Source organism: Panthera pardus, unplaced genomic scaffold (genome assembly GCF_024362965.1).
Source record: "Panthera pardus isolate Hobbes unplaced genomic scaffold, ASM2436296v1 HiC_scaffold_24, whole genome shotgun sequence".
NCBI classification, from domain to species: domain Eukaryota; kingdom Metazoa; phylum Chordata; class Mammalia; order Carnivora; family Felidae; genus Panthera; species Panthera pardus.
Window position 1 is genome coordinate 34,038,704 of NW_026526810.1, and position 21,992 is coordinate 34,060,695.

At 36.9% G+C, this 21,992-nt stretch overlaps 1 protein-coding gene and 1 long non-coding RNA gene across 8 annotated transcripts in view; one reads left to right on the forward strand and one right to left on the reverse strand.

The window, feature by feature from the left end:
* The window catches only part of USP3 (ubiquitin specific peptidase 3), a 106,452-nt gene that overhangs the window by 22,476 nt on the left and 61,984 nt on the right, over positions 1–21,992 (reverse strand). For 5 of the 7 annotated variants that reach the window (XM_019441856.2, XM_019441855.2, XM_019441860.2 and 2 more), the window contains 4 exons: positions 12,939–13,085; positions 12,222–12,266; positions 9,464–9,570; positions 9,241–9,321 (listed from right to left, as the gene is read on the reverse strand). In XM_019441856.2, coding sequence (XP_019297401.1) covers positions 9,241–9,321; positions 9,464–9,570; positions 12,222–12,266; positions 12,939–13,085 — 380 coding nt within the window. The remainder of the gene's footprint in view (positions 1–9,240; positions 9,322–9,463; positions 9,571–12,221; positions 12,267–12,938; positions 13,086–21,992) is intronic. The other 2 variants (XM_019441857.2, XM_019441861.2) reach the window with 1 other exon arrangement.
* Positions 16–21,491, forward strand: LOC109262879 (uncharacterized). Its single transcript, XR_008417067.1, has 3 exons — positions 16–629; positions 5,208–5,372; positions 20,206–21,491. It is a non-coding gene; the product is annotated as an uncharacterized LOC109262879 (long non-coding RNA).

The window sequence follows — 21,992 nt, forward strand, 5'->3', positions numbered from 1 at the left end:
AGGGAGGGAGAGAATCTTAAGCAGGCTCCACACTCAGTGCAGAGTCCAACATGGGGCTTGATCCCATGACCCTGGGATCATGACCTGAGCCAAAATCAAGAGTCTGACACAACCGACTGAGCCACCCAGGTGCCCCAATTTTTTTTTTTTTTTTTTTTTTAAGATGGGCCACTTTAACATGAACATTATTTTGAGTTAAAGCAAACAAAACCCAGCAGGTTCAGCAGGCTCGGGAAAAGCTCTTTACCTCCCCCTCAACTGCCAGCTCACCAGGAAGAGATTCCTCTTTAACTAAGAAACTTATGTGCCTAAATAACAGGACAATCTTTGTTTTACAAACGTCTCTTCTCCCCTTTGATCCTCAGACCCCCACCCCTCTCCTTAGCTTGTGAAAGCCTCATGTTGGTCCTCAGGATTTCAAGTCTGTGTGGATTCCCTGTACATACCTAAATTTGATTTTACCCAGTTAATCTATCTTGAGTCACTTTGGTTCTTTGCCCAGAGAGAAGGACCTTGAAGGGCAGAGGAAATTCTTCTTCAACAGCTGACATAGTCAGTAGGATACTTTAACTCACCAGACACCACTGCAACGGAGATCCTTGGGACATCTGACATACACCCGGCAGAAGGTAAGATTTCTTACCCTGTCAACCTCCCAAAATCTCTATCTGCAGAGTCCAGTACACCAAGAGTGGTGAGAGTCCTCCTCTCTCTTGCTAAGTTAAATTAGTAGTAGAAAATATTGGTGGAACCTAGTTCCTTAGGCTAAGCAACTCTGGTTGAATTTGGTAGAGTCCCCTTTTGGTTACTGATCCATTTCCTCCCAAAAAAAGTTGTTGGGATTTTCTGTTTGTGTTTTAAGTCATTTGTCATATGAACTTTGAATATGCACATAAGGTAAAGACTGTTGCTAAGGGACATCTTGGAAGCTAAAGCCCCAAAACTGGTGGGCACAGATCAAGCACTTAAAAGCTATTAGAGTGCTGTCTCAAGAAGACTCTTGTGATAGGTAAGTTGATCACAGAACAGGTTAGATTGACACTAGGTTTACCCACTAGCCTCAAACAAACTTCCTTGCAACAAGGTACATTGCAATATAACACACAGTCCCCAAACCTACAGCACATTCCTTCTAGGTATTCATGTGGCTCCAAGAAACCCAAGGTTTAGCCAAAGCTGTTAACATGTATAGAAGATATTTTTTCTTTCATCTCATTCTATATCCTAAAAGGGTAGCCTCATGGCCAGTGGAATAGACTGGGCTTGGACTCTCCCTCTGGCCAAGGCAGCTCTCAGGGGTGTTTGTTATGGGAGGTCCCACACCCTTGTAATCTTTGTCATCTTGGGCACCTGGGTGGCTCAGTCGTTAAGCATCTGACTTTGGCTCAGGTTATGATCTCACAGTTCATGACTTTGAGTCGTGCTTCGGGTAAGCTCCTGCTCTGCTTCTGGTGAGCCCAACTTCTCTCTCTCTCTCTGCCCCTCCTGGGATTCTCTCTCTTTCTCAAAAAAAAAAAAAAAGTGATTGCCATCTCAGTCACCATTGCCTGTTCATGCTGGCAAGTCCCAGTCCATCAGCACCTGCCCAGTGTCACAGATTAGCAGGCTGTGACTGGAGGAATCTTGTGTTTTCCTGGGAGACCAGAGAACCTGTTTTTACCATCCTTACCACACTGTGAAATGAATGTCTTTGCTTTCTTAGACTAATTTTGGGAGCAGATTTTTAGATCATGGGGGGTGTATCATCTATGCCCTTTTTGGATGCTTCTTGCTTCTTTGGTTCAGCCATTAAAAGGTTAATTGGAGTCACTGTTAATAGATCCTACTCATAGATGGTCTTTAAATTGGTTATATTTAAAGGAAAGACACTCTGTATAGAGAGATCTCAATGGTCTTATTAGAGAACAGTGAGGCTTAGGGACTCCCTTGACAAGCTGAACAGAAATCAGGCCTAAGACTTAAAAATAAATGTCCACATCCAATGTAAAATCCCCTTAAAATCTGGCCTCATCTACTTGTTTTAACCTCCCTTTTCCTACCAAGAATTACAGGCAGCTAAATCTCTGGGTTCAAAGAATACATGTTGCTAATGTAGAGGCTGAAAGCCAGGTAATAAATTTGACAAAAGCACTTGAGACTGGCAATAAGGCTTGCTTTGCTCCTACCTTCCAGGGCTCTGTAAGTACCCTCTGCTAGCTTGAGACATTCCTTTGCAATATACTTTGCAGATGTAACCTAGACCCCCTTCACAAAGAAAAGAAGACCAAACTTTCTCCCAGACCCTCACACAAACGATCTGCGCAAGACCAGCATTCAGGGGCTAACAGAAGCCAAGACTGAATTATGTATGCTGCAAGAAGGCTTTTGTTAAATTGCTTGATATGGACTTTACTACATCTGTTGATTCCCATTTTAGTTAAAAAAATAAAAAAAAAAAAAGGGAGAGAGGGGGGTTAATTTAAAAAGGCAAGCCAATCCCTTGATATTCTGACTGTAATCCAGTCCTTTGGGAATTAGAAACAGTTGGCTTACAAACCTCTCCAAAACCAGAAATGCAACTCTAGTATCAAGTCAAATCCCAGCTATTTTTACCAATCCCTAAAGCTCGCCTATTCCCCTCAAAATGTTAGTAGCTATTTATGATAAAAGATCAGGATACTGGAACAAAATTGTCCTATACTTAAAAAAAATAATAGTAAGTTTTAAATCTCAATTGCCCTGAAACTCTAAACAAATTTTTTTCTTTATATTATTTTTTTTAATGTTTATTTATTTACTTTGAGAGAACGTGAGCAGGAGAGGGGGAGAGAGAAACCCAAGCAGGCTCCTCGCTGTCAGCACAGAGCCCAGTGCAGGGCTCTATCTCACAAACTGTGAGATCATGACCTGAGCCAAAATCAAGAGTTGGACACTTAGCCAACTACCCAGGCACCCCTAAAATTATAAATTTCATCATGTCTTTAAACACAGTTCACAGTCACCTGAGACTGAAGAAAAAATAAAAGACCTTTTTAAAATGCATACTGCTAAAATGTCTTGTGCCCAGATTCCAGCACCTCTGGTAATAGGCAGATATGCTCCAGATTTCCATTTTGGAGAAAACTTGGGATTCTTTGTGATCTAAGTTTTCTGTCCGCATCTTCTCTAGGACCTAAAAGCCATTCCTTTGAAATACAAACTTTAGGGAAGTTTGTAAATAAAGGGCAACTGGGCCTTAAATGTCCTCTCCACAAATTATTAGTAAAAACAAAAGCTATAATATTTTGTCTCTTGACTGTGTATGTTCGTATATGTTATAAATGTAAGATATTTTCTCTATCTCCAGAAGGTATCACCAAAATTAATTTGTAAAAGAGTTCTTTTTAGTTGGTTTGAAGCCAAGCACTTGTAAGTACTGGGAATTCCAAAACTCAGAAAGACAGAAACTAACCCAAATGTTTTCCAAATTCGCATGATCTGGGAAATTTTCAGTACAAAAGCTAATTTAAAGTTGGTTTAACTAAAAAACATGTCTTTAGAGTTAGCATGAAATGTTAAGACTGTCATCCTACCTGTGTTTACTGAAAGTCAAGTAAGTTCACCTCTGAAAATTTATCAGGAAAAAAAAAATATTGATTTTTGTCTAACGCTTCATGAAGTTTTCTGGGAATTGTTAAGAACAAGCAAACAGATGTAAATAAGATAAAAAGATTCGTAGGTAAACTTTTAGTTTCCCAAATCCCTGAAACTAAGTTAAATGATCGGTTAAGTGAAATTTATTGAATATCTAGGTCATTTCCAAATAAAGTAAAATAAAACCGTAAGTACTGAACATAGGTTAATTTATTTTTGTCTTCTTATAGAGAAACTAGTTTTTTACTGAAAAACTGTGTTTTCAGAAATTATGAAATGTATTCACAAATTCGCCATTCTAAAGAATACTGTATAACTTCATAGTTGCTTACCACTTAGTTTTCACTAGAAACTAATAAATGTAATTAAGACTACTAGAAACAATAAGAGAAACGATTCCATATGGGAGGAAAGAAAGATATGTGGTTTTGGTAGAAAAAAGTATGAGGGATAGGAATACATTTTTTTGTTTAGGGAAAAGAAAATTTTGTCGTGAAGGGAGACTGGTTTTTTAAAGAGGGGAAAACTTAAAACAAGAAGTGAATATAAAGGAGGTTTCAGAAGGTTTATGGGAAAGGAATTTTATATATGATCGGTACTGGCTAAGATTAGGATAAACTTAAGTTTTTCTCTTTGCTAAAAGACCAAGGTTTTCTTAAACATAAACTATAAACAAATGTTGTTGTTTTTAATCTTTAAAGGTAATCTGCCTAGAAATGAGGAAATGATCACTGAATGCTTATTTATCAAGTCTTTAACTAGACTCCAGTTTTCTTAAATAATCAGTGTTAAAAAAGCTAAATTTTGCTCACAACTATGTAAGGTTCTATATTTGCCTTTGAAATCTTTTACTGTCACTTTGGTTAAATAGATAATTATTGTTTCATAATGATCTGTGATTCTAATATGAAGTCTTTTGACCACAATGTAAGGTGTTTGAGAGTGGTCCTAGAATACTTCAAAGTTTTTGTGAGAAATTAAACTAATTAGGTATGTTAAATTATGTGGGAAATGTTGTCAAATATCTTACATAAAACCCCTAGCACTCTGATGTCCTAGTATGTTATTATGTGTTGTGTGTCACAGAAATAACCAAATTTCCTTGTCCTCTACAGTGTAATGAACTCTGATGCAGTCACTGTTTTACTCTGATGGTACTGCAGATGTGCCTTATCTTCAGTGAGACTCACATAAAGAACTCTAAGTATAGGTTTCTGATAAGCTTAAGATCATAAAACTGAATTCTTACCATGAAACTGGTAAGAATTTCTGAACTACGAGAAAAACTGGATTCAACCCAAAACAAGAATTAATGACATGGAAATGAAAGAACTGAAAAGGGTAATTTGAAATTTTATGACTTTTTATTTACCACATTGCTGACTTTCTAAAATGCTTTGTTTTTCTAGATTAAAAAAAAAACAACACTTTTTCTCTTAAGCTAAATGACTTAGAGCAATTTGATAGAATACTACCACTGGAACAAATTGAAACTTGCATCTTTTTCTCTACCTGAACCCTCCAGAATTCAGAAACTCTCAGTAAGTATTCTTATAACTATTTGCACAAGTTCAATTCTGTTCTCCTTGTAACAGGACACAATTGGAAACACTGGTTATATAACCAAGGCTTTGACTGGAATGTCACATTTAATACATGCATAAATTCAGATATGACCAGACAGCTTTAAGGAGCCAATAAAGCCCCTCAGAGATATCAATTTAGTACCTTGCTTACAGAATTCTCAGCAGCCTTACCAGGTGAGTAAATGTTGTTAATTCCTGACAAGTACAGGAACCTCAGGATATTTTGGGGACCTCGGGAAGAGAGGAATTCACCCAAATCTATAGGTATTGCAGAAGTTGTGATGATGTTTTGTTGGGGATGTGGTCTCAAGAGGCTGTTAAAGCTTCAACCTAGAAAAAGCTCCAGGCAAAGCAGGTTTTATTGCTATTCCTGCTGCACTTATATAAATGATCAGGCCACGTTTTTTTGAAACTAGATTTTACAAACAAATGAGTTATTAATTTGGCTCTCTACGAAAGGTGATTAAACAGGTTTCAGTAACATACCTATTAGATTCTAATACTGTTCATTATAATCCAGACTAGATGCTGATTTCTTCTAGTTTCCTACGATGCCTAGCTATAACTCTCCACATTTTTAATTTTTGTCCCAACCTTCTACATTGAGTTCATCTGAGAACTAAAACTGCCCTTTCCCCTGAAGCTCTCCAAATTAAATATGAATAAATTTATGTAAACCTCAGAGAAATAAACACATCAGCATATACAGGCACTCTTCATGCCTTTTGCTCTGTGGGCCATTCAAAAAGATCACCAGAGACATTCAAACTACAAACCAGAGAAAATCTGTCAGACTGCCACTGCACTGAAAACGCTTTAAGCTTGACATCTAGAAATCTTCTCAACTGGCTACCCTCAAAACTCAGACACCAGCTTAAAATTTGATCTAATCACTAACTGCTCTTTGTGTTTCCACAGAAATGCCTCTTATTTAATACCTGATTGGTTCAAGGCCTAACTCTGAGAACACACTTGCATCATGCCCCCCAAAATGAGTTTAACTGAACTGATCTACTGACCAGGACTGGTTCAACCAGACAGAACAATCAACCGGCTTAATTTTAATGTGTGAAACTTGAGGGAAGTTTCAGAGGAGGAAACTGCAGGGGCCCAGGGCAGGCAGCCCCAAAGACAGGCCACTTTGGCATGAACATTCTGTTAAGTTAAAATTCAGGAAAAGCTCTTAACCTTTCCCTCAACTGCCTAAATTTACATTGGAAAGGCGAGCCTGTACCATGAACAAGAGATACATCTTTACTGAAGAAACTTCCCTATGTAACAGGACCACCTTTATTTTCCAAACATTTCCTCTCACCTTCCTGCTAATACTCCTTGCCCTCCTACCCCTCTCCTTACCTCATGTTGCTTATCTTCAGAATTTCATGGCTGTGTGCATTCCCCATATATAAGATATTAAATTTGGTTTTCTCCTGCTAATCTGTCTCATGTCAACTTGGTTTTTAGTCCACCTAGGACTTTGATGGCCAGAAGAAATGCTTCCTTCCCAATATATCAGTCCTGCACTGCTGGAAAAAATCCTACTTGATCTCTTTATGTTATTGTACTACAGTACTAAATTCTATTAGCTAATATTTTATGTAGGATTCTTTGGTCTATAATAATATCTTCCTTTTTGATGCCATCTTTGTGAGATTTTAGAACTGGGGTTATTTTAGCTTCTCATGATATGCATGCTTTCAGTTACATAATTTCAAATTCCAGGGATCTTTCTCACCATATTTTTCCTTTCTATGAAAACTAATCTTATCAATTAACATTCCAGAAACCACACAAGGAATCCTTGCATAAAGCATGTAAAAGCGTGTGAAAGGTAATCACATCTCCATCTGTTTAATAAAGAAATGCATATCGACTAAAATTCATCACATTCTGGATGTCCCAAGAAAAGTAGTACCTTTAATTGATAACAGTGGTAAACAGAAAGAATGAGGAGATACCCAACTCTACCGTCTAGTTTTTTAAGCCAACAGTAAGCTCTTTAATAAAATAAAAATCAAGTCTGAAAATTCAAAGGAAAACCAGCTGAGAATACAGGAAACCTGTTTCCAGCCAAACCCTAAACCCCTCAGGATGGTCTGGGCCCCCTGAAGCTAAATCCCAATCAAATCAGGTTTCAGGGAGTCTATGCCAAGAAAAATACCACTTGGGAAGCAAGGCAGATGCCATTTGCCACTTGTTTATACTACCAATCAACCACTTAAGCTATGTCATACACTCTCCCCTGCTGGACAGTCTCCAGAGAGTAAGGTCTTTGAGTATTACAGCATTCTGGAATAGGTAGTAAGTGAAATGCCAGAGGGGACTATAATAACCATGTACACAACCAATTCAGGATAGGGGCACACAGTGCAGAAGGAAGGTAAGAAGCCTGAACAAACCAGGGTCTCTGGGTCTTCCAAGATCATCTGGACTTACTGGGTTTTGTTAAACATTAGGAAATACTGTTCAAATATATATTCACATATCTGTACTAAAGAACATTTGTGGGTTTTTCTTAACTAATGTCAGCATTATTACTGTTCTCATTGAAGGAGTTATAAAATGAAGCCATGTCCAGTTTAGATAACCAGACTTCGACAATAACTAATAATTTCTCACTGCTTTCCTCGCTAAATGATCAAATGTTTGTCTTATGATTAAGTTAGCTTGTGCTCACATGCCATCAACATAAAGAGAAAATAATCTGACATTTGATACCAAGTACATTGTGGTATTTTTGAAACCTGTAACCATGTCTTTTACAGGGAAGAGGAGCAGATAGGATTTGCTTAAATTTCTTCTGTTCAAAAGAGACCATCAATACTGTTGCAAAGGTGAGGCACTGAAAGCATCTAGAAAATGTTTTCATACCCAGTTTCTTTCCTGTCTTACAGGAGTCGAGTGTCTTGGACAGCCACCCCGAGAGATTTCAACATACTACCTGAGGAACAGCGCTACAAGCACCTATGCTGCTCCTTTTTTAACAAAACTAGATGCTGCCCAATGTACCTGACACAGACAAGCCTGCCCCTCCCCCAACAGTTATTTTTACTAGGTGATGGTGGTGGTGGTTTTACTCTTTTCTACTTGGATAATTTGATTCTAGAGCAGTACTGCCCAGAACTTCCCGCAATAATGGAAATGTTCTCCATCTGTGCGAATACAGTAGCCACTAGTCACATGTGGTTATTGATCAGCTAAGCAAATGAATTTTAAATTTTACCAACCACCTATGTGGTATGACTTCACCACAGTGGACATTGTAGTTATAGACCAATTAGAATTTTCTGTAGGAAAAGACTTTGTGTGTATGTATGTGTATATATATAAATGGATATATATAATATATAAAATACTAAACATATAAAAATCCTTATGACAATGCTCCCTAGAACAGCTGAAAGAAAAAAGAATTACTTTCAGTGAACAGACAATTCAGGTATAAATTCTTATTTGCCTTCAGTGTAGAGTTACTTAATCAAAGAACACACACTAGGCCCTCTTTCTCCTATCTTAGTTTCTTTTTATGATCAGTGAGAACAACCAGTCACTTTAGTAACTGGTCAGAAATCAGTCTTTCGCCTTGACTGAAGTAGTTAACACTCATCAAAGAAAAAATCTGTTCCAAATCTCATAGTCCTGCTTTTAAAATCAAGGCCTCAGGCTTAACCAACAGATGTAGCATCAATAGATTTCTAAAACTTAGTCACAGAAAAGAATAACACCCTAACTTAAAAAAATTTAGCTGAGTGTTCTTTCCTTCTATGGATACTAGTGGTATATCCACAAAATGAATTCTATTTCATTAGGTCAGAAACTGTCACAGACTCTCAATTTTAAATCAGTATTAAAGAAAAAGGTGAGAAATACCTTATGTCTGATTTAGTATCTCTGGCACACATTCTTTTGTTTGATAGAAAAAGACATTCAGGTTTGACTTTTGTTATAACACAAGTTCATTAAAGCAATTAACATCATAGCACATGTAGATGGAGTTTATGAGTCTATTCAGGTGGAAACTACAACATTAAAGTATCTTTACCTCGTAATGAACAAACTGGTCCATTTTCTTGATTCTTAGAGCGCTTATTTCTGAACTGACTTGGAATATCTAATGAAAGGTCTTAAAAGGAAATAGGAAAACAGCTGTTAAAGGCATATACCACACTCAAAAAAGAATTTCAAAAACTGGCATATTTGTACATTTATCTCTTTACGGTCATTTTAATACATTATTTTATCTCCACATGCCAAGTATGTCTTACCTAGGAATGGATCAAACTTTCTAGATTCTGTCCCACATATGAGGCAGTTAACTTCATTCTGGAGAATACCTCCGAATATAGCTGTGACAACCGTAGATGCTCCATTTCTAAAGAAAATCACCACAGAGGAAAATACCTCAGTAAAAAATGGAAAATATGTACAAAGCTCCCCTTTGGGGAAATATGTATGTCATTTATTTAACAGGTATCTTATTAAATATTTTATTTAAATTATGAAATACAAAAACTTTAACGCTATAGAGATATCTACCAAATAAAAGGTTTAAGCCACTGCCCCCCCTCCCCCCCACTACCACTTCCAATTCCACTGATTTCTCCAAAAGCCACTAACCCTGGACATTTGTCATTACTAACAGATCACGCACATGCCTATACTCAGGACAAGAGGACCCCTTTACCCACAAATATATCCCTCAGAAAAAAGGGAAACAACCTTATATTCAAATTTCTGCAAAGTCTCTCATATGGAGCTCTCTCAATTACTTTGAATAACTTCACTCAGGGATAGTTTTAGATTTTTTACATGGTCAACTGTCAGGCTGAGGAAAAAAAGGTAAAGAAATGTAATACATACTAATTACTGATGGAGGTATGACTTCACAGTTGAAGGCTAGATGTTACCGTCAACAAGTCTTTTAAAAAGCTCACTTAAAATAATACTGTAATTTCCTTGCTGAGATCAAGAGTATACGTTGAGAATGATTAAACAAAAAACCAAAACCAATAGCCCTAAAGTACTTAACTTTTTGTGCTTCAGCTTCATCACATGTCCCACAGGAATAACATCTACCTACCTCAGAGGCCTGGTGTGAAGATGAAATGGAGTCTACACATTCAGTGCTTTCAGACAAGTGCTTACCAAAAAGAAAGCCTTCAAATTATTTCAAGGCTTTTCTACTAGCATAATAATTAGGCTCATACCTGCATTTTGCTTTTTTTTTTTTTTTTCAAAATATATGTCTTGAACACGTACCTCACTCTCTTTGACAGCAGTATGGCATGCCACAGTACGAACACGTAATAGACTCAAGAACCACCAAGAAAGTACACCATGAAAGCAGGATTAGCAAACACTTAGAGAGCACTGAATCGATGCTGAACTACATTCAAAGTACTTTCCATGTATTAAATCAATTCATCTGCAAAACAACTCTATGAAGTAGATACAATTATTCCCACTTCAGAGACCAGGAAGCTGAGGTCCAACTTGGCCCAGGGTCACACAGCTGATCTGGTGTGAGCAGATGCTCTTAACACTATGCTCCTTTTCTTAATTTAACCAATATAATGTAATGGCTTTTCAGGTGGTTTCAACTATTTGCTATCATTGATAGTACCTACCACAAACACTTGTGTATTATTAACCTTTGTGCACTTACGTATGCAGTTAAGTCAGTAAATGCTCCTTTTCTGCTTATAGCAATTTTAGGTGGTTTCTGTCACTTGCAAGCAGTAATACTTCTAACATACGTAACCGTACTTTCTGATTTGCTCCAAAATTAAACCCACTGCAATGATGAGACAGACAAAACCTACTTGAGCAATTATATTATTTTAAACGTTTGCTTCCTTTTCCACAGAAAGGCTTCTGTTCCTTACTGGCAAAGAAATACACTGTTGCTTCATCTTTTTTTAAGTTTTTCATAAGATATCTAGATTTAGTAAATTAAAAAAGGGAAGATACATTGGAACTATGTGACATAAAGCCACTTCAGGTTTCAGGTGGAATATCTATGTCATAAATAAAGGACACACCAAAAAAACTACTGAAATAAAGGGACTATGATCTTTTCATACTGATGTTCTCATACAATGACACCCTTAGTTAAAATGGAAACTGCTTTATTTCTTCCACTGAGAAAAGGATACTAATCAAGTCTTGACTATGTGATGTGTATGGCATTAAATGATTTAAAACGAGATTCATAAATAATTTCAACACTGCTTTCCCATTTATTATAACTGTGTTATAAGAGTGTTTAAATATTAGTTCCTTGGACAGCCTCACGCCGCTAGGGTCTTTTATATTGGCAGTAATGATTTTCTGTGTACTAAAAAGAACACGTCTGTCATTTATTTCTACCATCCCCACCTTCAGCAGGGCTGGATGTGTTTACACAAGTAAACAGTGCAGAGGAGACCTTTTTTGCAGTTTTAGCAAATAGGATGCTTAGATCCTGAAATGATAATTTTCTTCTTTTTGTTCCTAACTCACTAATGGAACTTACAATTACTACTCTTTAAAATATCAAGAAAAGATTGAGCTAATGCTGAAAACTCATCAGTTACTAGAAGATCATCCTAGGACTATTACACATTGTGACTCCCATGAGGGTGCCTTGGGCATCAAATAAAATAAAACATATACCCTCTCACCTCACACAGACTATCCTTGATAAAGGCCCAGTTCAATATTCTTAGTGTATGAAATTCCATCATAAAATACAAAGCAGAAGTTTTCACTTAATACTACCGTCAACTTGGTGCTAGCATCAAGAAGAGTTCTACCAGGTCACAGATCCCTCCCTTTCTGTACTGGATTCTAACTGGAATCATAGCCAGTAGGACCCAGAGAGCCAAACATTTTGAAAAGCATGGCAATTCAAATGGTTGCCCTTCTCTGATACAGCCAGATTAGCTATGAGGCTGCTCTGTCATTATAAGGACCCTAATTCCAAATTAAATCAGATTTGTGAACTGCAAGGCAATACTATAGTGACCCCCATATATTACTTACTCTTTTCCTTCTGTCTCTAGGGAGTTTGTCTTGTAAATCCCTTTCCTGCACAGGTCAATACAAAAAATTTGTCTTGTAAATCCCTTTCTGACACAGGTCAATTCAAAAAAATTTGAACAAAAGGAGACTACACTTAAACAAAATCAGCCTGAAATAACAGCAAATCATCCCAACCTCAAGCAAAATAAACTTTCTAATCTCAATGTATATTTTGGGGTTTTAGTACCCGGGAAAACAATCTAAAAGGTTTGTTTTATTCCTACTGAGAGGCAAGAAAAATTCTGAGAACTTACAAAGGCCTCAATTTCATTCAAGAACAAATGTAAGGAAAATTTACATTCAAAATATTTTAAGCCTTTGTTTCTACTGAATAAATATAATTATTTTAGTAAAGAAAATTAAGTGTCCCAAACATTATTCAATACATTTGGCAAGGAATTTTTAAATGCTAAATTGTACAAAATATTTTCTGTTCTTTTTCATATTTTAAAATATACCAAAAACAATCGGTACTACACCAAGAAGCAAGTACAGGATGCCTCTGGTATGGAAGCAGGAGGCACATGCTCACCCACTTGTTACTAAATTCAAGTGCACAAAAATTTCACCAAAGATCCAGGAAAACTCTCCACCTTCCATTACAAAGCTAATAAATAGTAACACCAACAGAAATGTCTGCGCTCCTCCTAAAAACAAAAGAAGAAAACTACATCTTACATGCAACATTTGTTACTTCCAGACAGAGCAGAATTCTCCTGCAGAATTGCTGAGCGGGAAACGCCATTGAAACCGCCCTGGAGTTCCAGGTGCAGGTGGTCCAAAAGGTATCGCATGAATTCATGGGCATCCTGTTGCTGATAGCCCCTAAAGCAAAAAGAAACAACGGTCACTGGGGAGGCTCCACCTGTCCAGCCAAACATTCAGGAAGGCAAAGCACTGCGAAGGGCTGCAGTCCCACCTCAGAGCACAGTCCCCCCGCTTGCCCCAGGTTTTACTTCTCTTCAGGGAGAATTTCTAAAATTTCTCCATGAGGAACAATTCTCCTAAAACAAGTGTGAAAACACAGAACATTAGAGCTAACTGGGCTTGCAGTGATCTCAACTGAACTCACTTTAGAGATAAAAACTGAGGGGGCAAGAAAAGGGGTGTATGATGTGCCTAAGTTCTATAACAAAGGACTTACAGAGATGGGACAAACTCTAACCCATTTCTCCTAGATGGACTCCGAGCTTTCCCACTATCACACATGGCCTCTCTAGAAGATGCTCAAATGTTAAAAGTGTCACATGTTGCCCTCACCAGAAAACTAGGTCTAAACTACTGTTATAAGAGATAAGGAATTTAAAACTATTTTTTTAGATTGAAAGATACTAATTTTTTAACTTTCTAAAGAGTCTATACTTGGTTGCTAATCTCTGATTCAAAAGACATTTTTTAAATAAATACTTTAAAAAATGCATTGACTCATATACAATTATGCTCTAGCCTAAAACTTGAATATAAGCAGCAACATATTCTTAACTTACTTCTTGTACTATATTCAGACAGGAAATTGTATGGAATTCTGATACTAATATAGACCATGACAAGTGAACAGTAATGAAGGCAGACAGAAAATGAAGCTGGTACAGTTGAAGATTATAGAGGTTAACGTACATAAAATAATCAAGCAATGATACACGTATAAAGTACTTTAAAACACTATGGGTAGAAAACATTTCTGACTACAGTTTGCTAGCATGAAGGTTCTTTTTATCTTTTAAATCACGAGTTTTTCTGGCTTGGTCTTGAGTCAAAACTTCCACCACTCTTCTAGGCAGTGGTTCCACAAACAAATTTCTTTCAAGCAGAGTTTCCCTCAATATATATTTTCCTCCTTTCCCTAAAATTTCTCCTGGAAATCATAAATTATTGAAAACATCTACCCAACCAATGCAACGTAAGTCAGAAGTCACTTGACCACTATAGCTTTAACTGATCTCTTTAGCAACTAAGTATCAATATATGTTCAAGGATTTCTTCTAAGACTTCTATAAACAAAAATGTTAAAATTCAGTCAAAAGTATTCCAAGTTGGTAGTTCTTTTACATATCTATGGAGGTGCTTTAAACTTTTTCATCATAACATCCAATTTTTTTATGACTCAAAGTTAAGATTAGTATCTCAGATCATATGTGAAATTCTATCACATATAAAACAGTTTTATTCTCTCACCGAAATAAACTAATCTCTAATCATTTTTCTGAAATGGGTCATGAAAACCAGTACTTTGTAGTTATGTTGATTTGTACTTTCATCAAACACATATCCATTCCTTTTTAAAAAACAATCTTCCTAATGTACATTCATGAATGCTTCCCAACACACCACGATTCTCTTTTCTTATATAAAAGCACATTATTTTCGAACACTTCCCTTACCGTCAGGAACATTTTTTTTAACCTTCATGTGATCATGGAACACTCAGCTGTTCTATAAAGGTATAACTTATATTTTTGTTCCAATTTGTGATCTTTACAAAAAAAAAACAAAACAAAACAAAAAAAAAAACCACTGGCTCTGCTTCTTTTCTTCTAAGACTAGGAAATTTTGGGGCCCCTGGGTGGCTCAGTCGGTTGAGTGTCCGACTTTGGCTCAGGTCATGATCTCGCAGTTTGTGAGTTCGAGCCCCGCATCGGGCTCTGCGCTGGAAGCTTGGAGCCTGGAGCCTGCTTCGGATTCTGTGTCCCTCTCTCTCTGCCCCTCCCTGGCTCACACCATGTCTCTCTCTCCCTCTCTCTCTCAAAAATAAACATTAAAAAAAAAATTAAGACTAGGAAATTTTTCTGATTGACTAAACAGACATTTACAACTCCATTTTTAAACACTTTCACTGACTTATCTGAAAGTCTTAAAAAAATACTATTTAGTAAGTTACAACCAACAAACTTCAGTTAGCTTTTCAATTATTTCCCAATTATACAATCTGGAGCTTCAAAATTTCCTTTGCATTCAACTTAGGTCTCTCTTGGTTGGTAATCATGTTTAAAGGAAACACTCCTCACATTGGATGCAATGTTTGTTTTGGATACAAATCATTTCAGTGACGTCACCCGAGCAAGTACTTGTGAATTAGTGAGGAAATAGATTTATAAAAAAACTGGGTGGCTCAGTCAGTTAAGTGTCTGACTTCAGCTCAGGTCAGGATCCCAAAGTTCATGAGTTCGAGCCCCGCTGTCAACTGTGCTGACAGCTCAGAGCCTGGAGCCTGCTTCAGATTCTGTGTCTCCCTCTCTCTGTGCCCCTCCCCGGCTCATTCTCTGTCTCTCTCTATCTCAAAAATAAATAAACATTAAAAAAAAAAAAAAAAAAAGCCAACTGGTATCTCTCTGACAGACCAGAATTAAGAAAGTAAAGACGGAGGGGGAAAAAACAGTGGCTCCAGTTTTAATACTGTTCCTTACCTCCATTTGTTTGTAACCTTAGATAAAGATTACCTCCTTAATGCTTACAGAAAATCTGTGTCATAAAGATGCTGTGAGAAATAATGGTTGGCGACCACAATGCAAATATAAAAAGCCCAAAAGATCATGAAGCATCCCTTCTGAGTGAAGGAGACGAGAAAGAGGGGCACTGCTGAAGCACCACGTATAAGAATACAGGGGGAACTGTTTCTTCACAACAATTTTTGGCACGATAAGACAAGCTATGTTTTTTAAAATTTTTTTAAAAGTTTATTTTGAGAGAGAGTGCAAGCAAGGGGCAGAGAGAGAGGGAGAGAGAGAGAATCCTAAGCAAGCAACGCACTGTCAACATGGAGCCCAACGTGGGGCTCGAACCCACGAACCTTGAGACCAAAATCAAGAGTCAGGAGCTCAACTGACTGAGCCATCCAGGTGCCCCAAGACAAGCTATATTTACTCACATCGTACAAATAAAGAAGTGTTCCAATAAAGAATAGTAAAAGAAAATGCTACTTTGTACCTGGGCTTAAGTGTGAAAAGCAGACATTCCAAGTAATGAAACAGATACCACAGAATACAAACAGATGCAAGTACTTCCTGTATGAAGCCAACACACACACAGTCGTGACATACACCTGTACATTACTGACTATGCTCTGTTTTGGCAGTACCAGTACGTAATGCATAAAATGCAAAGTCCAATAGGGAACAGAATATGCCTATACAGAATCAAATTTTATCATTCCAGAGAAAACTTCTTCTAAAATACCTAGGACATACTCTAATTTTAGGTCGTGTTCTTATTTTTTAAATAACTTTAACATTCATAAAATAATTGTTACTATTTTTTCTAAATTATCTGAAATACCAAAATCAATTACAATTATCTATTCCTATCCATTTTGTGGAATCAACCATGGCTGAGTTTCTCGGAGATAAAAATACCAAAAAGTGAAAATAACAAACATGATTGTTTTTATTTACAAAACACACAAAAACATACAAAAGCAAAACTCCTACTCAGAAGAAATAGTACTACTTAATTATAAATTGCTAACAGCATACCTATAAGATTACCATTAAATTAAGATCTCACATGCAAAGACTTATTTGTTATCCACAAAGATATTTTTTATATTCTCTACAAAGCCAAGTTAGCTAGCAAATATAAAAATAATGTTTCGGTACTTTATTCACCCACCATTTTTAAACATTAATTACAACAAGAACTGATAAAAACAAAACTACAGAAAACTCGATTTTGAGAAGTCAAGGCCAATACATATTAAGTCAAGTTTATCTGAAATCAGAGACAGCACAAAAATGATATAAGAAGCAAGGGAATAAATACCAGGACCTGATCTGAATTATCAAGAGGCTCTCCTGGAGAGGTAGCATTAAACTTGACCTTAAAGAAGAAACTGGGCATCATAAAGCAAATCCCATAGGACAAACATAACAAAGATACAGAGGCAATGAGACAACAAACATCATGTTAAGGAAAGCAAGGAGTTAAAAAAAAAAAGGCCTATCAAAATTAAAAGCAAGTATCTTTCTTTTAAGTAATTTCTATGCCCAATGTGGGGCTCAAACTCACAAGCCTGAGATCAAGAGTCAGATCAAGAGTCACATGCTCTACCAACTGAGCCAGCCAAGCACCCCAAAGCCATTATCTTTTGACCCAGCAATTGTCTCTTGAACCAGCAACTGCTCTCTTAGAACCTTGCACATACACGTATGAGACTATCCACTGCAGCACTGTCTCCAACAGCAAAAGAAATGGTCTATATAACCACTGGTAGGGGACTGTATATAAATTATGATACGACCATAAAGTAGAACACTATGTGGCCATAAAATGAACAGAGAAAGAAAGTTATTGATACTAATATGAATCACTTCAAAGTAGGAAAAAAATTTTGTTACCATTTGTTAAAAATTATACACACACCCCCCACACTTGTACATACACAGAGTATCACCAAAAGGATACAAAAAAATCTAGTAACTATGACTGCTTCCAGAAAACAAAATGAATGGCTGGTAAATACAGTAAAAGAAAAAAATTTCATTGTATATTCCTTTTTTCATCTTTGGAAATTTGGAGCCATTTGTATTTTATCTATTTAAAAAACATAAACGTAAAGGTACTTTTATGAAAAGGAAAAGGACAGGAAAAGCAGGACATACTAGGTAGCAGTAAGAAGTGTGGTAAGTAGATACGCATGTTGAGAAGGTCAAACTTTGGCAATTGTTTACCTGCTGGCTTTTGGTCTGAGTAGGGAAAAAGAAAGAATAGCTTAGGTGGTTTCTATACCCAAAGGTGCTGATTACATTTACAGTGTATTCTTTTCTGCATTTATTTAATGAATGAAAGCTGTTCCTACTTCCAGATGCATGTTTTTATTTCATTCCAAGGGATCAAATTCCCGAGACACTGTCATAGGTTTTAATCAGGAAAATGGGCTTCCTAACATTTTTTTTTAATGTTTTATTATTTATTTTTGAGTGAGCACACACAAGTGACGGAGGGGCAGGGGAAGAGGAAGACAGAGGATCTGAAACAGACTCTGTGCTGACAGCAGAGAACCTGATGCAGGGCTCAAACTCAGGAACCATGAGATCATGACCTGAGCCGAAGTCAGACACTTAACAGACTGAGCCACCCAGGCACCCCACTTACTAACATTTTTAAAACATTTATTTGGGGATCATAAATATAACAAAAACATAGTTCAAGACTCCCTACACTTCTACATAGGCACACTATAGGAACTTTACCCTGCACACCTAATAGGAGTAACAGCTTTAAGAAGAAAGCCCCACACCTCCCTGACTCACACCTGGGTGTTGTACAGTAACATTACACTTAAGCTTTATCCTTGATATAATCTCAAGATCTAGATCTAACCAAGAAAAAATTATTCTTTGATTAAAAGACAATGGGGAACAATCTCAATTACTGCAGAACTAAATGAAAGCCCTGCGAACAACACACAGTCATTCTACTCTCATCAGTCAGTAAGGAAATCTAAGAGTTCATGTGTAGGAATCACTCCATTTCTCAATTTTTTTTTTTTTTTTTTAGAAAATAATCCAATTTATTCTCTAGGGAATGGGGCCACCCCTCTCAGATCTAGGGTGCCGTCCATCCTTAAATAAACAGAAACGTGGTTACCTTTTCCAAGAGTCCTTTCCTTTCATCGGTAAGGGAACAGGATGTACAAAATTAAGCAGCTAAAAATAAAATCATGCTCACAGGCTACAGAAACTTTATACAAAGGGCAGAGATGTGGGCAGACTTAGAAGAAAAGTACAATTCTATTGAATACAAGTTTCATACTGTTTCTAAACTGATTAAGAATAAAGGACCTGAGGGGCACCTGGGTGGCTCAGTCGGTTAAGCATCCAACCCTTGATTTTGGCTCCTCCCCTACTCATGCTCTCTTTCTCTCCCAAAATAAAAAAATAAACTTAAAAAAAAAAAAAAAAGAAAGAAAAATAAAGGACCTGAGTCACCACGGGGACCAAGCAGAATAGTATAAAGTTAGTTGGTGAGCTTTATTCAGGCATGTAGACAAATTACTGCTCACACATCTATCATTTACCAACTCCACAAAGACCTGGGTTCTAATTCTGGTCCTACACTTACTAGATGCTTAAGACTGAACAAGTTTACCTCCTCTGTCTCAGTTTTATCTTTTTTAAAATGGGGCTAACCCTTCCTACCTTGACAAATTTTACTGTTGGGTTTTTTAATTAAAGTCAGACATAAAAGACGTAAAGTACTGGGCACATAGCATTCAATAAATAGAAACTATTTTAATATAGTTTATAAAACATATAAGCTATATAAAAACATATAAAAATATGTATGTATTTATAAATATATAGTTTACAAAACACAAAGACTAAGTCCCTACCAAGAGTCTAACTAGGAGACTGTGTTAGAAATGTTAATATTAAGTCCAAACTTGGTTAGTGGTAAATGAAACCGTCATTTCCACCTTTCCTACTTAGAGTCAAGAAACTTTAAAATCCTGGGGCACCTGGGTGGCTCAGTTGGTTGAGCATCCGACTTCAGCTCAGGTCATGATCTCGCAGTTTGTGAGACCCATATTGGTCTCACTTCTATTAGTGTGGAGCCTGCTTCGGATCCTCTGTCCCCCGTCACTCTCCCCCTCCCCCACTTATGCTCTCTCAAAAAATAAACATTAAAGATTTTTTAAAATTAAAAAAAAACAAAAGAAACTTTAAAATCCTTACAAAATTTATCTCCTCTGGAAGCGGATTTAAATGGCATGATATATAAAAGAAATTTCCTTCAAAACAAAGACCAGGGGGAACAACAGTCGATCACCTCAGGTCCTCAAGGCTAGACTTTTCAAGTTAAGGTAACAAATGACAGTTCTGTTTATTACCTTTTAAACATTTCTTTATATTACTAATATATCTAAACTACTATTAGGCAATAGAGCAAGAAAAAGAGCTAACTTTTACTAAAGCAGGCTGTTGTGTTTTTTGTTTGTTTGTTTTTAAAGGAGAGGAATATACATTAGATGCCCACATCCTGACTAGCAAGAGCACGGACACGTTTCAGAAGGATGAAATCAGCAGAAGGTAGCAAAGACTGTTGTCAAACACCTGCAGTGCCTCAAATCTGCTACTGCCTGAATCCCTACAGAGATGACTAACCAAGGAGAAGAGGCAGATTCCTCTGACAGCAAGGCTATTTCCCTTCTCAAGTGAGGCCAGAGACAGCAAGGAAAACACAGTGACTCCACAGGCACATTAGGATGTGGCCCAGTTACCTTCTGAAAACTGAATCCCGATGGACTAGCCTTGACTAGTCTTCTAACACCTTTAGAACCCAGCCCAAACAGTGAAATGTAAGACACATATTTCTGCAGTTGCATTTGAATTTTTTTTTTAGTTGAAATAACAAGATGGTGTATATGGTAATTATTCTTCATAAAAGTTTGAAAGTATCTAATATCTAAAAGCTATAAAGAACTTATCAAACTCAACACCCAAAAAACAAATAACTTAGTTAAGAAACGGAGAGAAGAAACGAACACTTTTCCAAAGAAGACATCCACATGACTAACAGACACATGAAAAGATGCTCAACATCACTCATCATCAGGGAAATATAAATCAAAACCACAATAAGATACCACCTCACACCTGTCAGAATGGCTAAAATTAACACAAGAAACAAAAGCTACTAGCAAGGATGCAGAGAAAGGGGAACAGTCTTGCACTGTTAGTGGGAATGCAAACTGGTGCAGCCACTCTAGAAAACAGTATGAAGGCTCCTCAACAAACTAAAAACAGAACCCTACAACCTAGCAATCGCACTACTAGGCATTTATCCACAGGATACAGATGTGCTGTTTCAAAGGGACACATGAACCCCCATGTTTATAGCAGCACTATCAACAATAGCCGAAGTATGGAAAGAGCCTAAATGTCCATCGATAGATGAATGGATAAAGAAGATGTGGTGTGTGTGTGTGTGTGTGTGTGTGTGTGTGTGTGTGTGTGTATATATATATATATATATATATATATATATATATAAAATGGAGTATTACTTGGCAATGAAAAAGAATGAAATCTTGCCATTTGCAAGTTCGTGGATGGAACTGGAGGGTATTAGGCTAAGTGAAATTAGTCAGAGAAAGACAAAAATCATATGACTTCACTCATATGAGGACTTTAAGAAACAAAACAGATGAACATAAGAGAAGGGAAACAAAAATAATATAAAAACAGGGAGGAGGGCAAAACAGAAGAGACTCATAAATATGGAGAACACACTGAGGATTACTGGAGGGGTTGTGGGAAGGGGGAGGGGCTAAATGAGTAAGGGGCACTGAGGAATCTACTCCTGAAATCACTGTTGCACTATATGCTAACTAATTTGGATGTAAATTTAAAAAAATAAAAAATACAATTAAATAAATAAATAAATAAATAAATAACATTAAAAAAAAGAAACTAAAAATAGAACTTCCATGTGATTCAGTAATTGCATTATTAGGTATTTACTCAAAGGATACAAAAACACAGATTCAAAGGGGTACGTGCACCCCAATGTTTATACAGCATTATCAATAATAGTCAAATTATGGAGAGAGCCCAAATGTCCACTGACTGATGAATGGATAAAGAAGATGTGCTATGGGGCGTCTGGGTGGCTCAGTTAGTTAATGGCCCAGCTTCAGCTCAGGTCATAATCTCACGGTTACTAAATCTGAGCCCCGCATCAGGCTCTGTGCTGTCAGCTTGGAGCCTGGAGCCTGCTTCGGATTCTGTGTCTCCC